This window comes from Acinonyx jubatus, chromosome C1 (genome assembly GCF_027475565.1).
Source record: "Acinonyx jubatus isolate Ajub_Pintada_27869175 chromosome C1, VMU_Ajub_asm_v1.0, whole genome shotgun sequence".
Lineage (NCBI taxonomy): Eukaryota > Metazoa > Chordata > Mammalia > Carnivora > Felidae > Acinonyx > Acinonyx jubatus.
The window spans coordinates 205379904-205397801 of record NC_069381.1 but is presented as its reverse complement, the minus strand read 5'-3'; the positions used below and the strand labels follow the sequence as shown (position 1 = coordinate 205397801).

The following is a 17898-nucleotide window of genomic DNA, read 5'->3' as shown; positions in this document are numbered from 1 at the left end:
AGGCCAACTCCCAGAACTTTCCTTTTCATCTTGATAATTAATTTTGTCCATATCACCTCACACCTGTCAGAGTGGCTAAAATTAACGACACAAGAAACAACAGGTGTTAGTGAGGATGTGGAGAAAGGGGAACCCTCTTGCACTTATGGTGGGAATGCAAACTGGTGCAGCCACTGTGGAGAATAGTGCAGAGGTTCCTCAAAAAGCCAAAAATAGTACTCTACAATCTAGCAATTGCACTACTAGGTATTTGCCCAAAGGATACAAAAAATACAGATTTGAAGGGGTACATGCAAAGTTTATAGCAGCATTATCAACAATAGCCAAACTACGGAGACAGCCAAAATGTCCACCGACTGATGAATTGGTAAAGATGTGGTACACACACACACACACACACACACACACACTCATACACACACAATTAAATATTAGTCAGCCATCAAAAAGAATGAAATCTTGCCATTTGCAATGACATGGATGGAGCTAGAGTGTATTATGCTAAGTGGCATAAGTCAGAGAAAGACAAATGCCATATTATTTCACTCACATGTGGAAGTTAAGAAACAAAACAGATGAGTATTTAGGAGGGAGGAAAAAAAAGAGAGAGGGAAAAAGCCATAAGAAACTCTTAAAGACTGAGAACAAACTGAGGGTTGATGGAGGGAAGTGGGTGGGGGATGGGCTAGATGGGCGATGGGCATTAAAGAGGGCACTTGTGATGAGCCCTGGGTGTTATAAGGAGTCACTGAATTCTACTCCCGAAACCAACATTGCACTATATGTTAACTAACTAGAATTTAAATAAAAACTTGAAAAGACAAAAAAAAAATCAGTTTCTTCAAGTCAAAAAAAAAAAAAAGTCGTATTGGAGTAATAATTTAAATGTCTAGTGGTTTTTTTTTTTTTTACATTAATTACAATTTTGAACTTTGTTTCAAGGAAACATTCTCTTCTAGCCCATTTAGCCCTGTTCCTGGCACACAAGTAGACGACCTTTCTCTCTGCCTCATCTCCAGGCTGCCCCTCTGCCCCTAACTTGGTCCCCACCATATCTGCCTTCACAAGGGCCAAGAGAGGAGGGAGGGGTTGAGGAGAGGGGGTAGGAAAGGTCTTCTTCACTGACACCAGAGATGAAAGAAGAAGGGAACAACTCTCTTCTTGGGGTGCTTTCGAGTGTACCCTAAAGGCCTCCCTTGAATGGCCATCTCCCACCTGGCGATCTCCTTCTGGCTGCCCACTGAACATCCCGTAGTACCCCTTGAGCCACGTCCTGCAGAGTCCTCGCCACTCCTGGCAATCACATGACCTAATCCAACCCCAGGGTTTCTCTCTCTGGCCTAATCTGGTCCACGGAAAACCCACTTTATGCACACTTTTAACCCACCGTCAGTGGCTGGACAGTTATTTGCCCAGCAGCTTTCTGCTCTGCCTACACAGGCCATTCAGCTAACCTCTCGCACTTTTATTTTACTGCGTCCGCTCAATGACTAGAGGCCAATGGCAAGATTTACAGGTAGTCCCATTAGTTTCCCTCCCTTGATTCTCCACTGGGAAGTTTTCTTTCAAGGATGCAGAGTCATCACACAAATACCCAGTGTCTATCTCCAAGTCTAATACCTAGAGTCTAATCTCTCAGCCTGCAACCATTTTCCTAGGCTAGAGATGAGAGTTCACTTAAGGACAACAAAATTCATTTTGATCGCTTCCTTTGCAAGTTATGCTTCTATGGTCTAGCTTTTTGCCTTGCTATGTGAGAGTAATTACTTTCTATCATTTTTAAATTACCTTTCCACAGGTGATACCCTGCTTATTTACATTCAATTCCGATAAAGACACACTCTGGCTGTTTTAAAATGGTTAACTCACCCCACGTTCCCCTTTTCTGTTTGTTTCTCAAAGCCATCTGGCCAGCATCGGGAGAAATACAAACCAAACTATTTCTCTGGTGATCACAAATTCTAGCGGGCCGAAGTCACAGTTTTCCACAGAGAAATAAAAGTGGGCTATTGGGGATCTGACTTACATTTCCCTCCGAAGGCTCTCCAAATGAGAATTCTGTTATGTGTTTACTACTAGAATTAAGGAAGAGAGTGTTAAACGCTAGAGTGTGAAAATACTGAGCAGAACCTAGCAACGAGATCTGGCCAGTGTTCCCAGAGGAAATAACCATGCACCCAATTATAACTGAGAGGGAGAGCAGATGTGGAGAACTATGTTCTGGTGCCTAAGCCGACTGTACAGAATGACAGCCTGGAGGGTCGTAGACACTAAAGCCCACAGCTGCTGAGGGCTGCTGGGGAGCCAAGCAGGAAGTTAGTCAACATCCTGCAGAAAAGCCCAAATTACAGTGGAGGCCTGAAATCTACCAGATTGGTGTTTTGTTCCTGTTGCATGATCAAAATGAGAGAGAACTCATGGTTCCTCTCAATACATAGCTCCTAGACAGTGACACCATGACAGTTAAAAGTTATGCTTTGAAACATGGGATGGCAAAGCAAAAGATAGGAGAGTGGGTTTTCACTTTTTACTTTGACTTTCTGTTTTTCTTTTTTTTTTTATGTTTATTTATTTTTGAGAGAGAGAGAAGAGAGAGAGAGCCCGCGCCTGAGTGGGAGAGGGGCAGAGAGGGAGACACAGAATCCAAAGTGGGCTCCGGGCTCTGAGCCATCAGCACAGAGCCCAATGCAGGGCTTGAACTTGTGAACCATGAAATCATGAACTGAGCTGAAGTCGGAGGCTTCAGGCAAGTACCCCTGACTTTGGCACCCCTGACTTTGTTTTGCAATGAGCATGCTCTTCTAATCATCACAATAAAGCATTTCCATTTGAGGGAAAATCAGCAAAAATTCAAACAGACTGTGACCTCTTTATCAGTTAACTATTTTCTGCTATACCCAAACTCAGTGACTCAAAACAACACTCATTTGGTTCTGTTCCTGAGTCCACGAACCAGTTGAGTGGTTCTTCTGGTCCCAGCTGGGCTCAATAATGTACCTGTGGTCAAGGAGGTATTTCTGCAATCTCATGTTGTGTTTTCTCACATGTTTGGGGGTTGGCTACATGAAGGCCAAAGATTCTTGGCTCTCCTCCACGTATCCCCTTCTCCAAAAGGCTAGCTCCAGTTCGTTTACATGGTGGTGGTAGGGTTAGAAAAGAGCAAGTAGAAGTATTCTTGAAGCTGAAGCTCAGAAATGAACCCACAGTCCCTTCCATTTCATTCAACTGGTCAACGGAAGACACGAGGCCAACCCAGATTCAAGGGGTAAGAAACAGACCTTGCTTCCTGATAAGAAACTACAAAAGTGCATTGCGAGAGCATGGATACAAGGGAAGGAGAGTGTTGGGACCAAACTGCATCCCAGATGTGCCAGATCATGTGAAGAAATGGAAGAAGGAGAAAAGGATATGGTTTGGGAATTATGTCACCATATTAAAATGCTTAATACCAGTTGGGTTCTGAAAGTAAATCTTTTTCATCCACACTTCAGTGAGTGAGCTGTAGGCACACTCTATCCCTTCTTACTTCCTAACTCGTATTTGTCATGCCAGTATCAAATTTAATATCACTTTCTCTAGGAAGCCTGTCTGAATTACCAGAGAATAAATCATGTCACTGTCTTTAGTACTCCCCCCTCATAACATTTATAAGTAACTCTTATTTTAGGGGCGCCTGGGTGGCTCAGTTGGTTAAGCATCTCACATCAGCTTAGGTCATTATCTCAAAGGTCGTGGGTTCAAGCCCGGCGTTGGGTTTTGTGCTGACAGCTCAGAGCGTGAAGCTTACTTCGGATTCTGTGTCTCCCTCTCTCTGCCCCTCCCCCACTTGTCTGCACACGCTCTGTCTCATTCATTCTCTCAAAAAAAAAATAAACAAAACTTAAAAAAAAAGAGAATGTTTTATCTTATTTCTGTCTCCCCTGTTAGACTATACTCTTTGGGAATGTGGGTCTGGTCTATCATATTTGCCTTGCACACTTTGCACCTCTGCACCTCGCCCCTGCAATGGTATAGGGTAGATGCTGAAGAAATATTCGTTAGAAAATAAATATAAAGGGAATGAATGAATGAATGAATGAATGAAAGTCAAGTCAGGTGTTTATTAAAAGATATGTTTACATTTGGAGGTATCAATATTTTCTTGTGATTTGCACATCCTCGACAGCATGATTTCCAATCCCGTTCATTGCTACTAAGCAGAACAGAAACACTGTGAGAGATTAAGATTTTTATGATGATTCTGTATAATGCAGCAACCAAGTCTTAAAGCCTGCACCTGATCCTTTCCCCAGATTTTATAAATGTAGCCTCAGGGGAACCCGAAAATGGCTATGACACTGACCTAAAATCTTTGTTGGAAAATCCACAAACAAAAGCACAGACTGTCAGCGGTCCTGTAGCCAGTTACATCACGTGTATCTAGAGAAAACCCTGTATCACACTTGCAATGAGCTCTGCTTTCCCAAGGAAACATTCAGTCTCGGTCCTAGAAAAAAACCTGAAAGTTTTCAGATTTTTTAAGTAAAATTGAAGGGTAGCAGCATAAACTGTGGGCCTACCAGCTATTATAAGCCAGCTGTATACCAGGCATTTCTATGCGTTTCAAAAATTAATCCTTACAATGACCTACCCAGTGAGATTTCCTTTATCTTTTCTATGAAGATAGAAAAACTGGGGCACAGCAGTGTAATGAAATTTCCTCAAGTCATTCCCACCAAAATATTAACTTATTAACATTGTTGCAAAGCATGGTTCACCTGGACTAAAAAAGAGAGAAGAAAACCATATAGGTTTGGTATGTTTCACCAGGAATTACCATCATAAATACTATTCCACAGTTGCCAGTCCTGCTGCCCAATTTGACACTGGATAACTTCTCTCAGTTTGTGTACTTAGGACTCTTCTTGGATATAAAGGGCTGGATCATGAATGTTTTTGAGCTGGAGCTGCCAGGAGGTTTATTAGCAAAGTTCGCCAGTGATTCCAGCATCATCAGTAAAAAGGTTTTGGAATTTTCAAGAGGAAAGCATCTTTCTTAAAAATCAACTGGTAAAGGGGCTCCCGGGTGGCTCAGTTAGTCAAGGGTCAGACTCTTGGTTTCAACTCATGTCACGATCTCATGGTTCTTGAGTTCTAGCCTCATGAACAGTGTGGAGCCCGCTTGGGATTCTCTCTCTCCCTCTCTGCCCCGCCCCTGTTCGGGTGTGCGCTTGTGCGTGTGCATGCTCGCTGTCTCTCTCTCTCAAAATAGATAAATAAGCTTAAAAAATTCAACTGGTAAAAATTCGGTATTCAAAGACTACACTCTGGAATTCAATCATCATTCCCTTTGCTGAACCCTGGTTTTCTGTTGCTTGTATTAAATGGCTCCCATTCAGCTAGATCTCCTTGGTGGATATCCAATCTTAGGCCTTTGGTTAACACCCTAACATCTTTGTAATCTTCCTATTCTTCAAAGACATGATTAGAATATGAATTAGAGTGGCTAATGTCTTAGAAACCATAGTCTGGGGAATGGGTATGCTCAGTGGTCAGGTTGGAACTGGAGCTCTCACTGTCCCCAACAAAACAACCCAAGATCCCTTTGGCTGCACTTCTCTTGCTTCCGTCTCTGTTTAAATTTGTCTCAGTTCAAGGCCCAGCTCAAATGCCACCACTTATAGAAACTTTATTGCATTACCCCGTACCAGTGTTTCTCTGTGCTCTCTTGTAAAGATATCTGGAAAGGTATCTGGAGTCATAGTGATAACTAGTATTTACTTAATGTCTGTAGTGCTCCAGATACCATACTAAGTGCGTTAACACATTATCTCACTTAATTCTCACCTTTAATTCTCAACAGCATCTCTGAGTTAGATACTATTATTGTCTATCCCTTATGATGAAGTTCAGTGAGATGATGGGATGTACCCCATGCTATCACTAATACAAAAAAAAAAACAACAGATTTAAAATTCAAATCCAGATCTACTGGATGGCCAAATCACAGTGCTCAACCACTATCTTATATTTTATGCATAAATTTTACTCTACAAATGTGGCGTGCAAGAATTGGCACATTTCTTTGTTTTCTTTCAATGAAACCAAAACTATGTGTGTTCTTGCTTCCCCGAACTTGTGTGCACAGGACTCTTCTTGGATGTGAAGAACTGACTCATGAATGGTGGTGGAAAATGTTTCCCTGCAATGGGTCATGAAAAGGCCCAGAACTGTTCTCTAGAGCAGAATCTACAAGATGGCTTTTTAAGTCTTCAGGCCATACTGGTCATCATGAGGGAGTCTCTTTTTCCCTTGAAGGATGGAGTTCCATATTTGGGGATTTCGAACCATAAAGTATGAAGTCTGGCCTCACTGGAAACCTCATGTGAACTCTGCCCACCTGTGGGGAACAAGCTTAGGAATTCCCTGAGCCTACACCGATGGGTTAACAAAGCATAAATAATTAGAAAGCCATAGGATGTACACATCCAAGTTTGGGTAAACAAGATTAGGTAAATAAAATAGGTAAACGGGGCAAAGTTCCCCAGTATAGGACAAAGGTCCAGTATAGGACAAGCAGGACAAAGGTCCCCAGTACAGGACAAAGGTACAGGAATAGGGAATCTCAAGATGAAAATATTCAAGATGAGGTAAACAAGATTAGGTATTCAGGGCAGAAATGCCTCCCCCCAACTTAGTACAATAGCAGAAAGCAGCTTTCATGGGAAGGAAGGACCAAATTAGGTAAACAAGTAAATAGGGCTATGGACCTCAGTGGACAAAGTTGCCCAGAGTTGAGCTCATTAGCCAAAGAAAGGTGCCTTGTTGACCCTGAGGTAGCATGCTCTGTCTTTCTTGTCCCCTAGGCCAGTTTAGGTACACAGATGTGGTGCCCCATGTCTGCTGAAAACAATCTTCGCCCAGCACCAGAATCTTGTTTTGTATTGACGCAAACCCCTAACACCACATATCTCCAAAACCCCCTTTGCCCCACGCCCGTGAGTTAATGTTCATGGTTTCATTGTTCCCTTGTGCACGTCCATCATGCTTATAAGTCTTCTGATCCTAATAAAAACGGAGCAAAGGCCCTTACTCGGGGCTCTTGTCTCCTCCCGGACATTAGCTTCTCTCGAATTTTTAATCCTGCATCCTGCTTTCTTGCTGAACAAGAGAGAACTCCAGATCCGGACTGTATGACACCCACCTGTCCACCTGTCCCAGTCAGAGGCCAGGCCAGTGTTCCAGGATGTTGTGAAGGGATAAGCTGCTAGTCCTTACTATTCACAGAATGCCATACCTCAGTTCCTCTTCTTCTAAAGTTATGAAATCCCCCCTCCCTTCTTGCTCATCAAAAGCCATGTGCCATTCTCTGATCCCCACTCAGACCCTCAGCACATCCTTCTCAGGGAGGTACAGCTTCTGAAAAATGAAAGCCAAGAGGGCAGGATGTCTACCGGCACCTGCTGCCTCTACTATGACCCAACCTCTCTGCTTCAGGGTCAATTCTATGCCTCATGGAATGGTCACTGCTTGATTTACAAGCCAGAAAATGCAAACTGGCAGCTTTAGGTCTTACCCAGCCAGAGGAAGTGAATTGTTCGATTCAATTTCTCCTGAAATTTGAGCCGTATTTAAAACTTGGGAGAGTCCACATAATAACAATTAAATCTTGAAATTTGGGGTAAACGGTTCTCATGGTGAGCATCAGCTGGCATCGAATAGCTTCTGTCCCCTCGAGAGGCCCCTGTGCTTTCCAGGTCACCTGCATGTCCATCATTCAGTCCTGATGCTCATCAGTACGCAGATTTTCTTTGCAATGGGGAAATATTTTTTTTTCATGTCTAAGATTCTAGCCAATGTGGAAATATATAACCTATAAGAAAAACACTTCAAGTTTCCGGAAGGATGGGGAAAATGCTTTGTGGAAGTGAGGAACATCCCCATGTATGGAATGTATAAGCAAAGCACGTCTGTTTTGAAGGAGGCACATCTTCTCATTTACTTGCTAATGTTACAGCTGGTCCTCCTGGCACGTCAGTTTGCATCCCGTGGTGGATCTCCTCAAAATGGCAGAAACATATATCGTTGAACACATAGAAGCTGAGGTCTTCTTTCAACGTTTATTTATTTTTGAGGGAGAGAGACGGAATGCACGAGTGGGGGAGGAACAGAGAGAGCAGGAGACCCAGAGTCTGAAGCAGGCTCCAGGCTCTGAGCCATCAGGACAGAGCCTGACACGGGGCTCGAACCCACGAGCCGTGAGATCACGACCTGAGCCAAAGTTGGATGCTTAACGGGCCGAGCCACCTAGGTGACCCTAGAAACTGAGGCCTTTTCAAGATTGTTCCATACAGAGTTGAGCCAAGGCTTTCTGTATTTACTTCCAAAAATGCTTCTTCAGTCAGTCTGGCTTGGCAGGGATAAGCCATGACAGGTGTGCCTGCACCTTCACTCAGCCTCTTTGCCCCATGTGGAAACTTCTCTCTACATTTCTACTCAATTAATAATAATTATCATTATTTAAAAAAGACTTGATTACAAATAATACCTGACATAATCTTGGTTTAAGACTCCACGTCTCCGTTAAGCCCTCCATCGTTTTTCAAGCCTGCCCTAGTATTCTCTTCTTTGGATGATATTAATGTACAGTAAACAGTAGGTGACCATAAAAATACACTTAGTTATACTAATTAATTTATGTTCCATCATTTTGTGTCGTAAGGAAGCATAGCAAGGTCTTTGAGTGGCAGAGACCATGTTTCGTATAACCTGTGTGTGTGTGTGAATGTGTGTGTGCGTGTGTGAATGTGTGTGTGCATGTGTGTGCATGTGTGTTAGTGCACATGCACTGGCACAGACATGATTATCTGTCCCACAGAAACCATTACAGAGCTGGATACAAGCTGTTTAGAGACTATTTGTTGATTGATTCAGCGATTGAAATTTGAATTTTTGTGATTATATTCACTTGTATAACTTCTACTTTTTCCCATTATTTTCATGAGCATTTGGGTCCCCATCCTCCACTGCCTTCAGGAATCACCCTCTGGGGAATCTCTGATTTACTAAACAGCAGTGACTTTAATAGAGTAACACAGCAACCAGTGGCAATGTTAATTAGAATTGAGATCTCCTGACACGTTCCTTTGCTTTATGTCGGTAATTCTTGCATTCCTCAAAAGAGTTGTTAAAAGCAACCATTCCAAGCGGCTAAACTACTTTCGGTAAAGTGATAGACTGTGACGGGTAGCAGTCCGTCCGTGCGCGTGCGCGCGCGTGTGTGTGTGTGTGTGTGTGTGTGTGTGTGCTTGTGTGAAAGAGAGAGAGAGAGAGAACCAGAGGCAGACACTTGGCAGAGGTGGGTATTGATAGGTGGAACAGGTGAAGTATTCTTTCCTCTCTAGCATTAGGTGTGGACCTGAGTATCTCTGTTGTTTAGGGAGAAAGATTATTGGTCGCAGTTCCGGTGTTTCTGGTAGAGGGATTCGTTTTTCAGTGGCCCAGTGGCGAGGAGAAAATCATGAAGAGGTAGTGTGACGAAAAGAGAAGGGTAAATACCAACTTCTGTTCCAAACAAAATGCTCCCTTCACTGGTTATTTGTCTATGATGGACAAAGGCCATCTCACTGTTCCAGTAATCGTAATGCTTTTTTGAGTGTTCATGGTGATAGTTTCTCTGGTACATGAGAAACCCTAACTTGCACTGACGTTGTTGTCTACGGGACTCTACATTTGCTCCTGCATTTCACATTTATTTATTCATTAAGTTTTTATTTATTTATTTATTTATTTATTTATAGAGAGAGAGTGGGAAACACAGAGTGGGGGGGGGGGGAGAGAGAGAGAGAGAGAGAAGTGGGGGAGGGGCAGAGAGAGAAACCCAAGAAGGCTCTGTGCAGTCAGCAAGAGCCCAACTTGGGACTTGATCTCATGGACCATGAGATCATGACCGAGCTGAAACCAAGAGTTGGACAATTAACCCACTGAGCCCCCCCCCCCAGGCGCCCCTCACATTTCTTTTAACATAGGCGCAAATGCGTCTTTATCAAAATGTTCCAAAAATATTTTCTTTTTCCACCTTTATCTACTTCTTTCATCACGTAAGATGGAGAGGGTGCGGGACTGAAGATATTTATGTCATTTCTTCCGATCAGCAGAAGGTTTGCTGCCCTACAAACACAGCTGAAAGACCCACGAAGGCAGATTTGAGATGTCAACAAGCAGAAGAGATGCTTCAGGAATTTGCAGTTGAAGAAAGTGAAAGTGTGTTATAAATCCTGTTTACACTCTAAATTTCTCGGAGGAGTCACGTCAAAGTGTCAAAAACATATCACGGTTGTACTCATTTTTATGCACCCTTCCGAAGGTTCAGTTAAAGTTTAATTGTGGACCATCTAATTGTTTCACCTCCATTTATAGCACGAATTCTTCTTCTTCTGCCCACACTTAAAAATGTTTGGTTGCCACGGGTCCACACTCCTTTTCCTTGCCGTCTCCATGGTCTTTTCCTATAGTTTACAATCATCTGGTCTTAGGGTTCTGAACACTCCAAACGTCTCTAACTTCAGTCTGTCATACTGCTGAGTCTCTTTAGCTCCAGACCTGTAATTCCAAGTGTCTACTAGCTTCTTAACTAGATGTCCCAGATCGCTCTCAACTTAGCATAGTCAGAAAAGAAGTCCTGACTTCCCCACCTAAACTATGGTGCGCAACTCAAATGGACAATTTCTATTTTAATAAACGGCCACGCAGTCACCACTTCCGGAAGCCTTGGAGTCATCATGAACCTTTCACGATGAAAATGGAATTGCCTTATACCTATCTTAAAAATATTTAAGTGACTACAAAATAGCTACGCATAATGTTCAAACCCTAACCATGATGTGGCAGATACTGTCCATTGCTTACGTACTGTTCTCCCCTTATCCCTGAGAACAGACTGTTGCTTTCATTTCTGAGAGATTTAAGAGAAAGAAGGGCCCTCTGTAAACTCATGGAGATCCCATTCCCCTTCGCTGAGTGATGATGGGTCCAGAGGACATGTTTCCCAGTGTAGGCCGACCAGATGAAAGGGACCGTTTGCTGGGGCACGATGCCCAGAAATGTCAGCTCATGATCATGAAAAAATCGTCAAGGGTAGCAGAAGGGCAGAGTTAAAAAAAAAAACAGAAAGTCCCTGTGTCCTCAATGATAACAGTGAACAGTTGGAAAATACCTGGAGCTGGCAATGCAATGGGAGTTAGCAGAAGCCATTATTACTTAAGCCACGTAATTGGCATGTTGTTGCTGAAAGCATTTCTAGGTAATATACAAGGCCCTTCAGGATTCTTGCTCTCTGGAACCAACCAACTCTGTAGTTTCTTCTGTCAGTCTTCCCCCGCGTTTCACTCCAAACACACTCTGTTCCATTCTACAGCATTTTAGGTGTTCATCCAGACGGCCGACTTCTTCTCCAGCATTCTCCTGGTGGGCAGCTCTTGATGATTCAAGTTCTACTAGGTCAAATGTTACATCTTCAAGCTGTTATTTTACCCACTAAAATCCCCTGATTGTTCTTGCCCAAATCATGCACTCCCAGGAGAAATGAATTGATTTCTCTTTTGTTTCATGCATTATGTGTATCTAACACATTATATTGTAATGGTTGTATTTGTCTGTCTTGCACTTGACTTTGAGCACCTAAATGCAAGGATGCCTTATTCATCATCGTGCTCTCAGACACTAGGACAGTGGCTGTTACATAATAAACATTCAGGTAATGTTTTTGCTTTTAGACCTCTAGTCCCAGTAAGAGTATATATCATTCATGTTTTTTTTAAACAGAACTGGTGTAAATTTAAATTTTTTTAATGTTTTATTTTTGAGACAGAGAGAGAGAGAGCATGAGCAGGGGAGGGGCAGAGAGAGAGGGAGACACAGAATCTGAAGCAGGCTCCAGGCTCAGAGCTGGCAGCACAGAGCCCGACGCGGGGCTCGAACTCACAGACTGTGAGATCGTGACCTGAACCGAAGTCGGACGTTTAACCGACTGAGCCACCCAGGCACCCCTAGAACTGGTACAAATTTAAATAATTAAAAAATACTACTAATAAGCCTAAAATTAATCATAAGTCCCAACTGGATAGTGATGTCAACCTTCTTTGGGAGAGGTGTTGTTTTTTCTACAAAATATAATTTGTTCCCTACATTTCTTTTCTTTTTGACAAAATACATGCATCTTCTCAAACACCTATAGCTATTTATACTCTACTCACAAAAATACATTTTTACTTTCTGCTAAATTCACTTGTTTCTTCCCCGAGATTTTTGTGGCTCCATCACCAACACTGTGAGTTACATTTTAAGTCTGGGGAAGCTACTGCTCTGTCTCTGTCTGGGTCCTGTTCTAGAAACATCCCTTCCCAAATACAGAGATCATTCATACTGTTCCAATTTTAACTTGTGCATGACTACTAGAGAGACCACAGGCTGAACACATGTAAATTGGTTTCCAGGATGAGTATCAGAGTTGAAAAGAACATTAAAGGATTGGTCTTTTCTTCAGACCTCTAACATTCTTAACGGGTAGAAACCTGAAAACTACGGGAGGTCACTTGATTATTTGTGACTCCTACACCGACAGCTCTAGGTGAGTCCCTCATGAAGACTAATCACTTTAAAGCAAACATATGCTGCTTCTAAAAACTTGATGTTTAATAATATTTATCTATCAACAATTCAAAATTACACTGCAGATCTGAATTGCAGCTTGGAAAATTTAAAGGTGAATTCCATTAAAGTGTTCTAACTCGGTTGACTTAGATCTGGAAACTTAGTGGCATGCCCAAGGTCCGGCTACAGAGTTCAGCTCATCACTGCACATACTTCATGATCTAGACTGTCTCCACTGCCTTCAGATAGTTTTTGTTATCTATGAATCGTCACTTTCACTTTCTGTTTAATTCTTCCCAGTTGCCTAAGATCTATTTTGCAACAAAGGAGACATAAACTCTAAATCACTTAAACTTTATAAATTAAAACTGCTTTAGGGGCACCTGGTGGCTCAGTCGGTTGAGCATCTGACTCTTGATTTCAGCTCAGGTCATGATCTCAAGATCGCGAGATCGAGCCCCGCATCAGGCTCTGCAATGAGCATAGACCCTGCTTGAGATTCTCTCTCTCCCTCTCCCTCTGTCCCTCCTCCGCTTGCTTGCTCTTTCTCTAAAAAACAAAACAAAACAAAACTGCTTTAGATGAGGCCTCTACATGCCTTTAAAGAAACGTAATACAAGATGTTTCAAGCTGTCAGAGCTGCCTCGTTATACAGCTCCAAGAAGCGCTATTCACTTCTCTATGACCCTGTGACTAATGCCCCCCCCCCATAACCGAGACAATATATTGTCTCAACCCTTTGTGTGTAGGGCTACTTATGCTGTCTCTATGGGTCGAGACAGTGATATCTGTGGTTATGGTTCTCTAAGTGACAGTTGTGTAAAAGTAATTTCTGGAGAAACAAGGAATCACCGGGTGAGAGATCATGATCTTACCTGAGCTATGGTTTCCTGCTAACAAGGTGGGGCTTACGGAGCATCTTCCCAGTCTGCTGGTGACTACAGGCGGTCCTGGTGTTCCATCCCATTCCTGAGCTTTGATAGGCTCTCTGGAAGATGCCCCGTGATGCCCTCTCTCTTTGCTCTCCAACTTTGGTAATGGCTCCGTGCTGTGACTTCGGACTTTCAGTTCCTCTGTTGATTCTGTGTGTTAACCAGAATTACATTCTGTTAAGCATAAGTCAAATTCTTCCCATATTCTTTTAAAACATTAAAGAATGATTTTCTAATATGCTTTCAATCTATTTTTGTGAACTTGGAAATGTGTTGGAGATTACACCGTTTAAATATAACAGGGATGGAGATCACCGTGTGCAGGTTAATATCACTGGGAAATAGTTTTCTCATTGGAAGAGAAAACCTCAATGAATCGTGCATCTCTTAGTAACTCTTGCATTCACTGTCAAGGAAACTTCTTTTTTTTTAAATTTTTTTAATGCTTATTTATTTTTGAGAGAGAGAGAGCACGAGCAGAGGAGAGAGAGAGAGAGAGGAAGACACAGAATCCGAAGCAGGCTCCAGGCTCTGAGCTGTCAGCACAGAGCCGGACATGGGGCTTGAACTCACAGACTGTGAGATCATGACCTGAGCCGAAGTTGGAGGCTTAACTGACTGAGCCACCCCAAGACCCCAGAAACTTCTTTTTTTTTAATGTTTATTTACTTTTGAGAGAGGGAAGGGGCAGAGAGAGACAGAGAGAGAGAGAGAGAGAGAGAGAGAACAAGATCTCAAGCAGTTTCAGCGCTGACAGTGCAGAGCTTGATACAGGCTTGATCCCATGAACCGTGAGATCATGACCTGAGCTGAAACCAAGAGTAGGACGCTTAACCGACTGAGCCTCATAGGTTCCCCTCAACTTCAAGGAAACTTCTTAAAGAGCATATTACACTCACTGTCTTTACTGTCATATCTTCCATTCATTCTGCTACCCCCTGTGAATTCCTGAATTCAGCCCACCGCTCTAGTAAAACTGCTTGTGCTAAGAGCTCCTATTCTAGTTGGCAAATTTAGAAAACACTTCTAAGACATTTGACAACTCCTTTATTACTCTCGTCTATATCTTCGATTCTCTTGGCTTCCCGAATGGCCCATCTTCCTGGGTTGCGTTCTACACACAACACTATTTCCATGTCATTCATATGTTCTCTTCCTTCATCCATCCCTTATATGTTGTCCCCAAGATGCTAGGTTAGCTGCTATTCTTCTCATTCTATTAGATATACTTTTCCTGTGATTTTACCTTCCAGGATTGTTAGCGATTTTTAAATAGTTTACTACAATCCTGGATCATTGCCCTGAGCTTGCTTGCTTGCTTGCTTGCTTGATTTATTTATTTGTTTGTTTATTTATTTATTATTTGAGAGAGAGAGAAAATGCATACACAGAGAGGAGGGGCAGAGGGAAAGGGAAAGAGAACCCCAAGCAGGCTTCATGCCCAGGGCAGACCGTAGCACTGGGCTGGATGATCCCAGGACTCTGAGATCATGACCTGAGCCGAAATCAAGAGTCAGACATTTAACCAACTGAGTCATCCAGGTGCCCCTCTCCTGAACTTTGCACCCCTTTATCCAACTGCCAGCTGGGTCTCTCTGGATGCCCCATGGGTATTACAAATTTAACATTTCAGATATTGGACTGACACTATTTCTTACTAAGCCAGTAGTTCCTCCTGTCCTGTCCAGCCAACCACCCAAACTAGAAGCTTGTCTCTCCCTTTCTTTAACTGCTACTCCCCAAATCTATCAGTAGCATTTTCTACCCGTTTTATTTATGAAAATCTTGCTTTCTCTTCTGCCGCCCTTTGTATCATATCTACCTCAATTACTTTGGTTCCAACTCTAATCATTACTGCAGCTTCTCTCTTAGTCTCCATCTATCCTTCCCTCTCCAAAGCATGAACTCCATATACTGCCCAAATGACCTGTTTAAAATGCAAATGGAACCAAGTGTATTTTATAGGGAATGGATATAATTGGCATTCTGGTACCCATGTACAGAAGTGTTCAAGAACACACGTAGCAAGGGGCACCTGGGTGGCTCGGTCGGTTAGGTGTCCCACTCTTGATTTCAGCTCAGGTCGTGATCTCAGGGTTGGTGGGTTTGAGCCCCGAATCCGGCTCTGTGCCGACAGCTCCCAGCCTGCCTGGGATTCTCTCTCTCTGCCCCTCTGCAGCTCACGCTAGCACACACGCACACACACGCTCTCTCAAAATAAATAAGCTTAAAAAAATAAACACACAGGTCGTAATATGAGTGACAACCGCTTGTTACTTTCAGAACAGTGTTGTTTCGGGGAATGGATGCCACAGCCCTTCTATAGTGCCTATAGAGAAGTGTTTAAAACCAAAAACAAACAAAACAACACAACCTGTTTACAGTGTACTCTTGACTCACATCTTTCCAGAAGCCTCCTGTGACCCACAGAAGTACGTCTGATCTCTTTCCTATGACCCAAAAGACTCCCAACCCTGCCACTCCTCTTCCACACCATCACTTCCCACCTGAACGTTGTGTTCAAGAAACACCGCGAAACTGGTCGTACCTTCTTCCTCCCCCCTCCACCTGCCACCAAAACAAGGCTGTCTTGAGCTTACCGTCCTCGACCTCACCTGCTTTGAATACCTCTGTATCTTGTCTTTCCTTGGAGAAGGCCCCTCAGACCGGGTTATTCAACTTAAGTATCCTCCAAAGCTTCCTCCACCCATATCCCCACCCCAGGCTGGGATTCGGTCATCTCCGCACTGATACTGTCATATATCATCTTTCGATGGATCTGTTCTTCTCAAAAGGCCCTGAGTCCTTGGAAGCAGGAACTGAGTTTTGTTTTTTGCTTTTTTTTTTCCATGTGGTGTCCTTAGCACCTAGCATGCTGCTCAATAAGTATTTAATTTATTTATTTGTTTAATAGGTTTCTCAACTCCTCGGGCATCTTTCTGATGTGTGTGGAAATTCAGTGCTCCTAATGGAATAAGAGGATCAGGCAAGTGTTATAAATATATCAAAGTGGCACAGAGCTAATAGTGTTCTGCAAAAATCTGATTCTCTAACAATCACAGTTGTAGAATTCACCATTTTTTTTTTTACTTTTTTAAATATGTCTTTATTTTTGAGAGACAGAGAGAGAGCGAGTGGGAGAGGGGCAGAGAGAGAGGGAGACACGGAACCGGAAGCAAGTTCCAGACTCCGAGCCGTCAGCACAGAGCCCGATGTGGAGCTGGAACTCAGGAACCGTGTGAGTTCATGACCGGAGCCAAAGTCTGATGCTTAACCGACTGAGCCATCCAGGTGTCCCTAAAAGTCACCACGTTGGAAGTATCACTCACATGAGGAATCTTTGGGAAAGACTGCAGTAAAAAAAAAAAAAAATCACAGAAATGGTTCAGGGAATCTGTATTTTGCTTTCTTTATGTTTAGGCTCAAATACTCATCAACTTTCAGCAATGTGGGACAAATGTCCCACTTTGATTCCATATTACCATATATCTGTGGGGCAGAGGTAGAAGAGGTTTATAATAGAGTAAGAGGTCCTAGGTGAGGTCATCTGAGTGGCCCAGTTTTGCAGCCCTGGTCATGGTCATGGGCTAGTAATCCATGCCACTGAACACTCAGGTTCTCCTCTTGGAGCCTCATTTTTCTTTCTTTCTTTTTTTTTTTTCATTTTTCTTAACTACAATGTAAAGATAATATCAGCCCTGCCTAACCTCTCCAATGTAATTTGAAGGATCTAATGGTATTCTACATTAAAAAAAGTTTTAATGTTTATTTATTTTTGAGAGAGAAAGACAGAGCATGAGCGGGGTGCAGGGTCAGAGAAAGAGAGAGAGACACAGAATCTCAAACAGGCTCCAGGCTCCAAGCTGGCAGCAAAGAGCCCGTGGGACTCGAAACTCAGGAACAGCGAGATCATGACCTGAACTGAAGTCAGACACTTAGCCGACTAAGCTGCCCAGGCACCTCTATTTTAAAATATTTTTAAAACTAAGCAGTGTCATACATGTAAAAGATACTATTAATTTAAATGAACTGTAGGTGCACCTGAGCGGCTCAGTCGGTTAAGCGTCTGCCTTCTGCTCAGGTCATGATCTTGCAGTTTGTGAGTTTGAGCCCCACGTCGGGCTCTGTGCTGACAGTTCAGAGCCTGGAGCCTGCTTCAGATTCTGTGTGTGTGTCTCTCTCTGAACCTCCCCTGCTTGCACTCTGTTTCTCTTTCTCATTCTCAAAAATAAATAGACATTCAAACAAATTTTAAAAAATTAACCATAGCCATTTGTCCTTTATGAATTTACGTAACCTTTCTACATTTGGACTAGATAATTACTGAGAGATTGAA

The 17898-nt window shown here is 42.8% G+C and overlaps 1 protein-coding gene across 2 annotated transcripts in view; it reads right to left on the bottom strand.

Moving 5' to 3' along the window:
* Window positions 1-17898, bottom strand: part of NYAP2 (neuronal tyrosine-phosphorylated phosphoinositide-3-kinase adaptor 2) — a 266423-nt gene that overhangs the window by 61739 nt on the left and 186786 nt on the right. For both annotated transcript variants that reach the window (XM_027049063.2, XM_053215873.1), the window contains one exon: window positions 13506-13712. In XM_027049063.2, the coding sequence (XP_026904864.1) occupies window positions 13506-13712 (207 nt within the window). The remainder of the gene's footprint in view (window positions 1-13505; window positions 13713-17898) is intronic.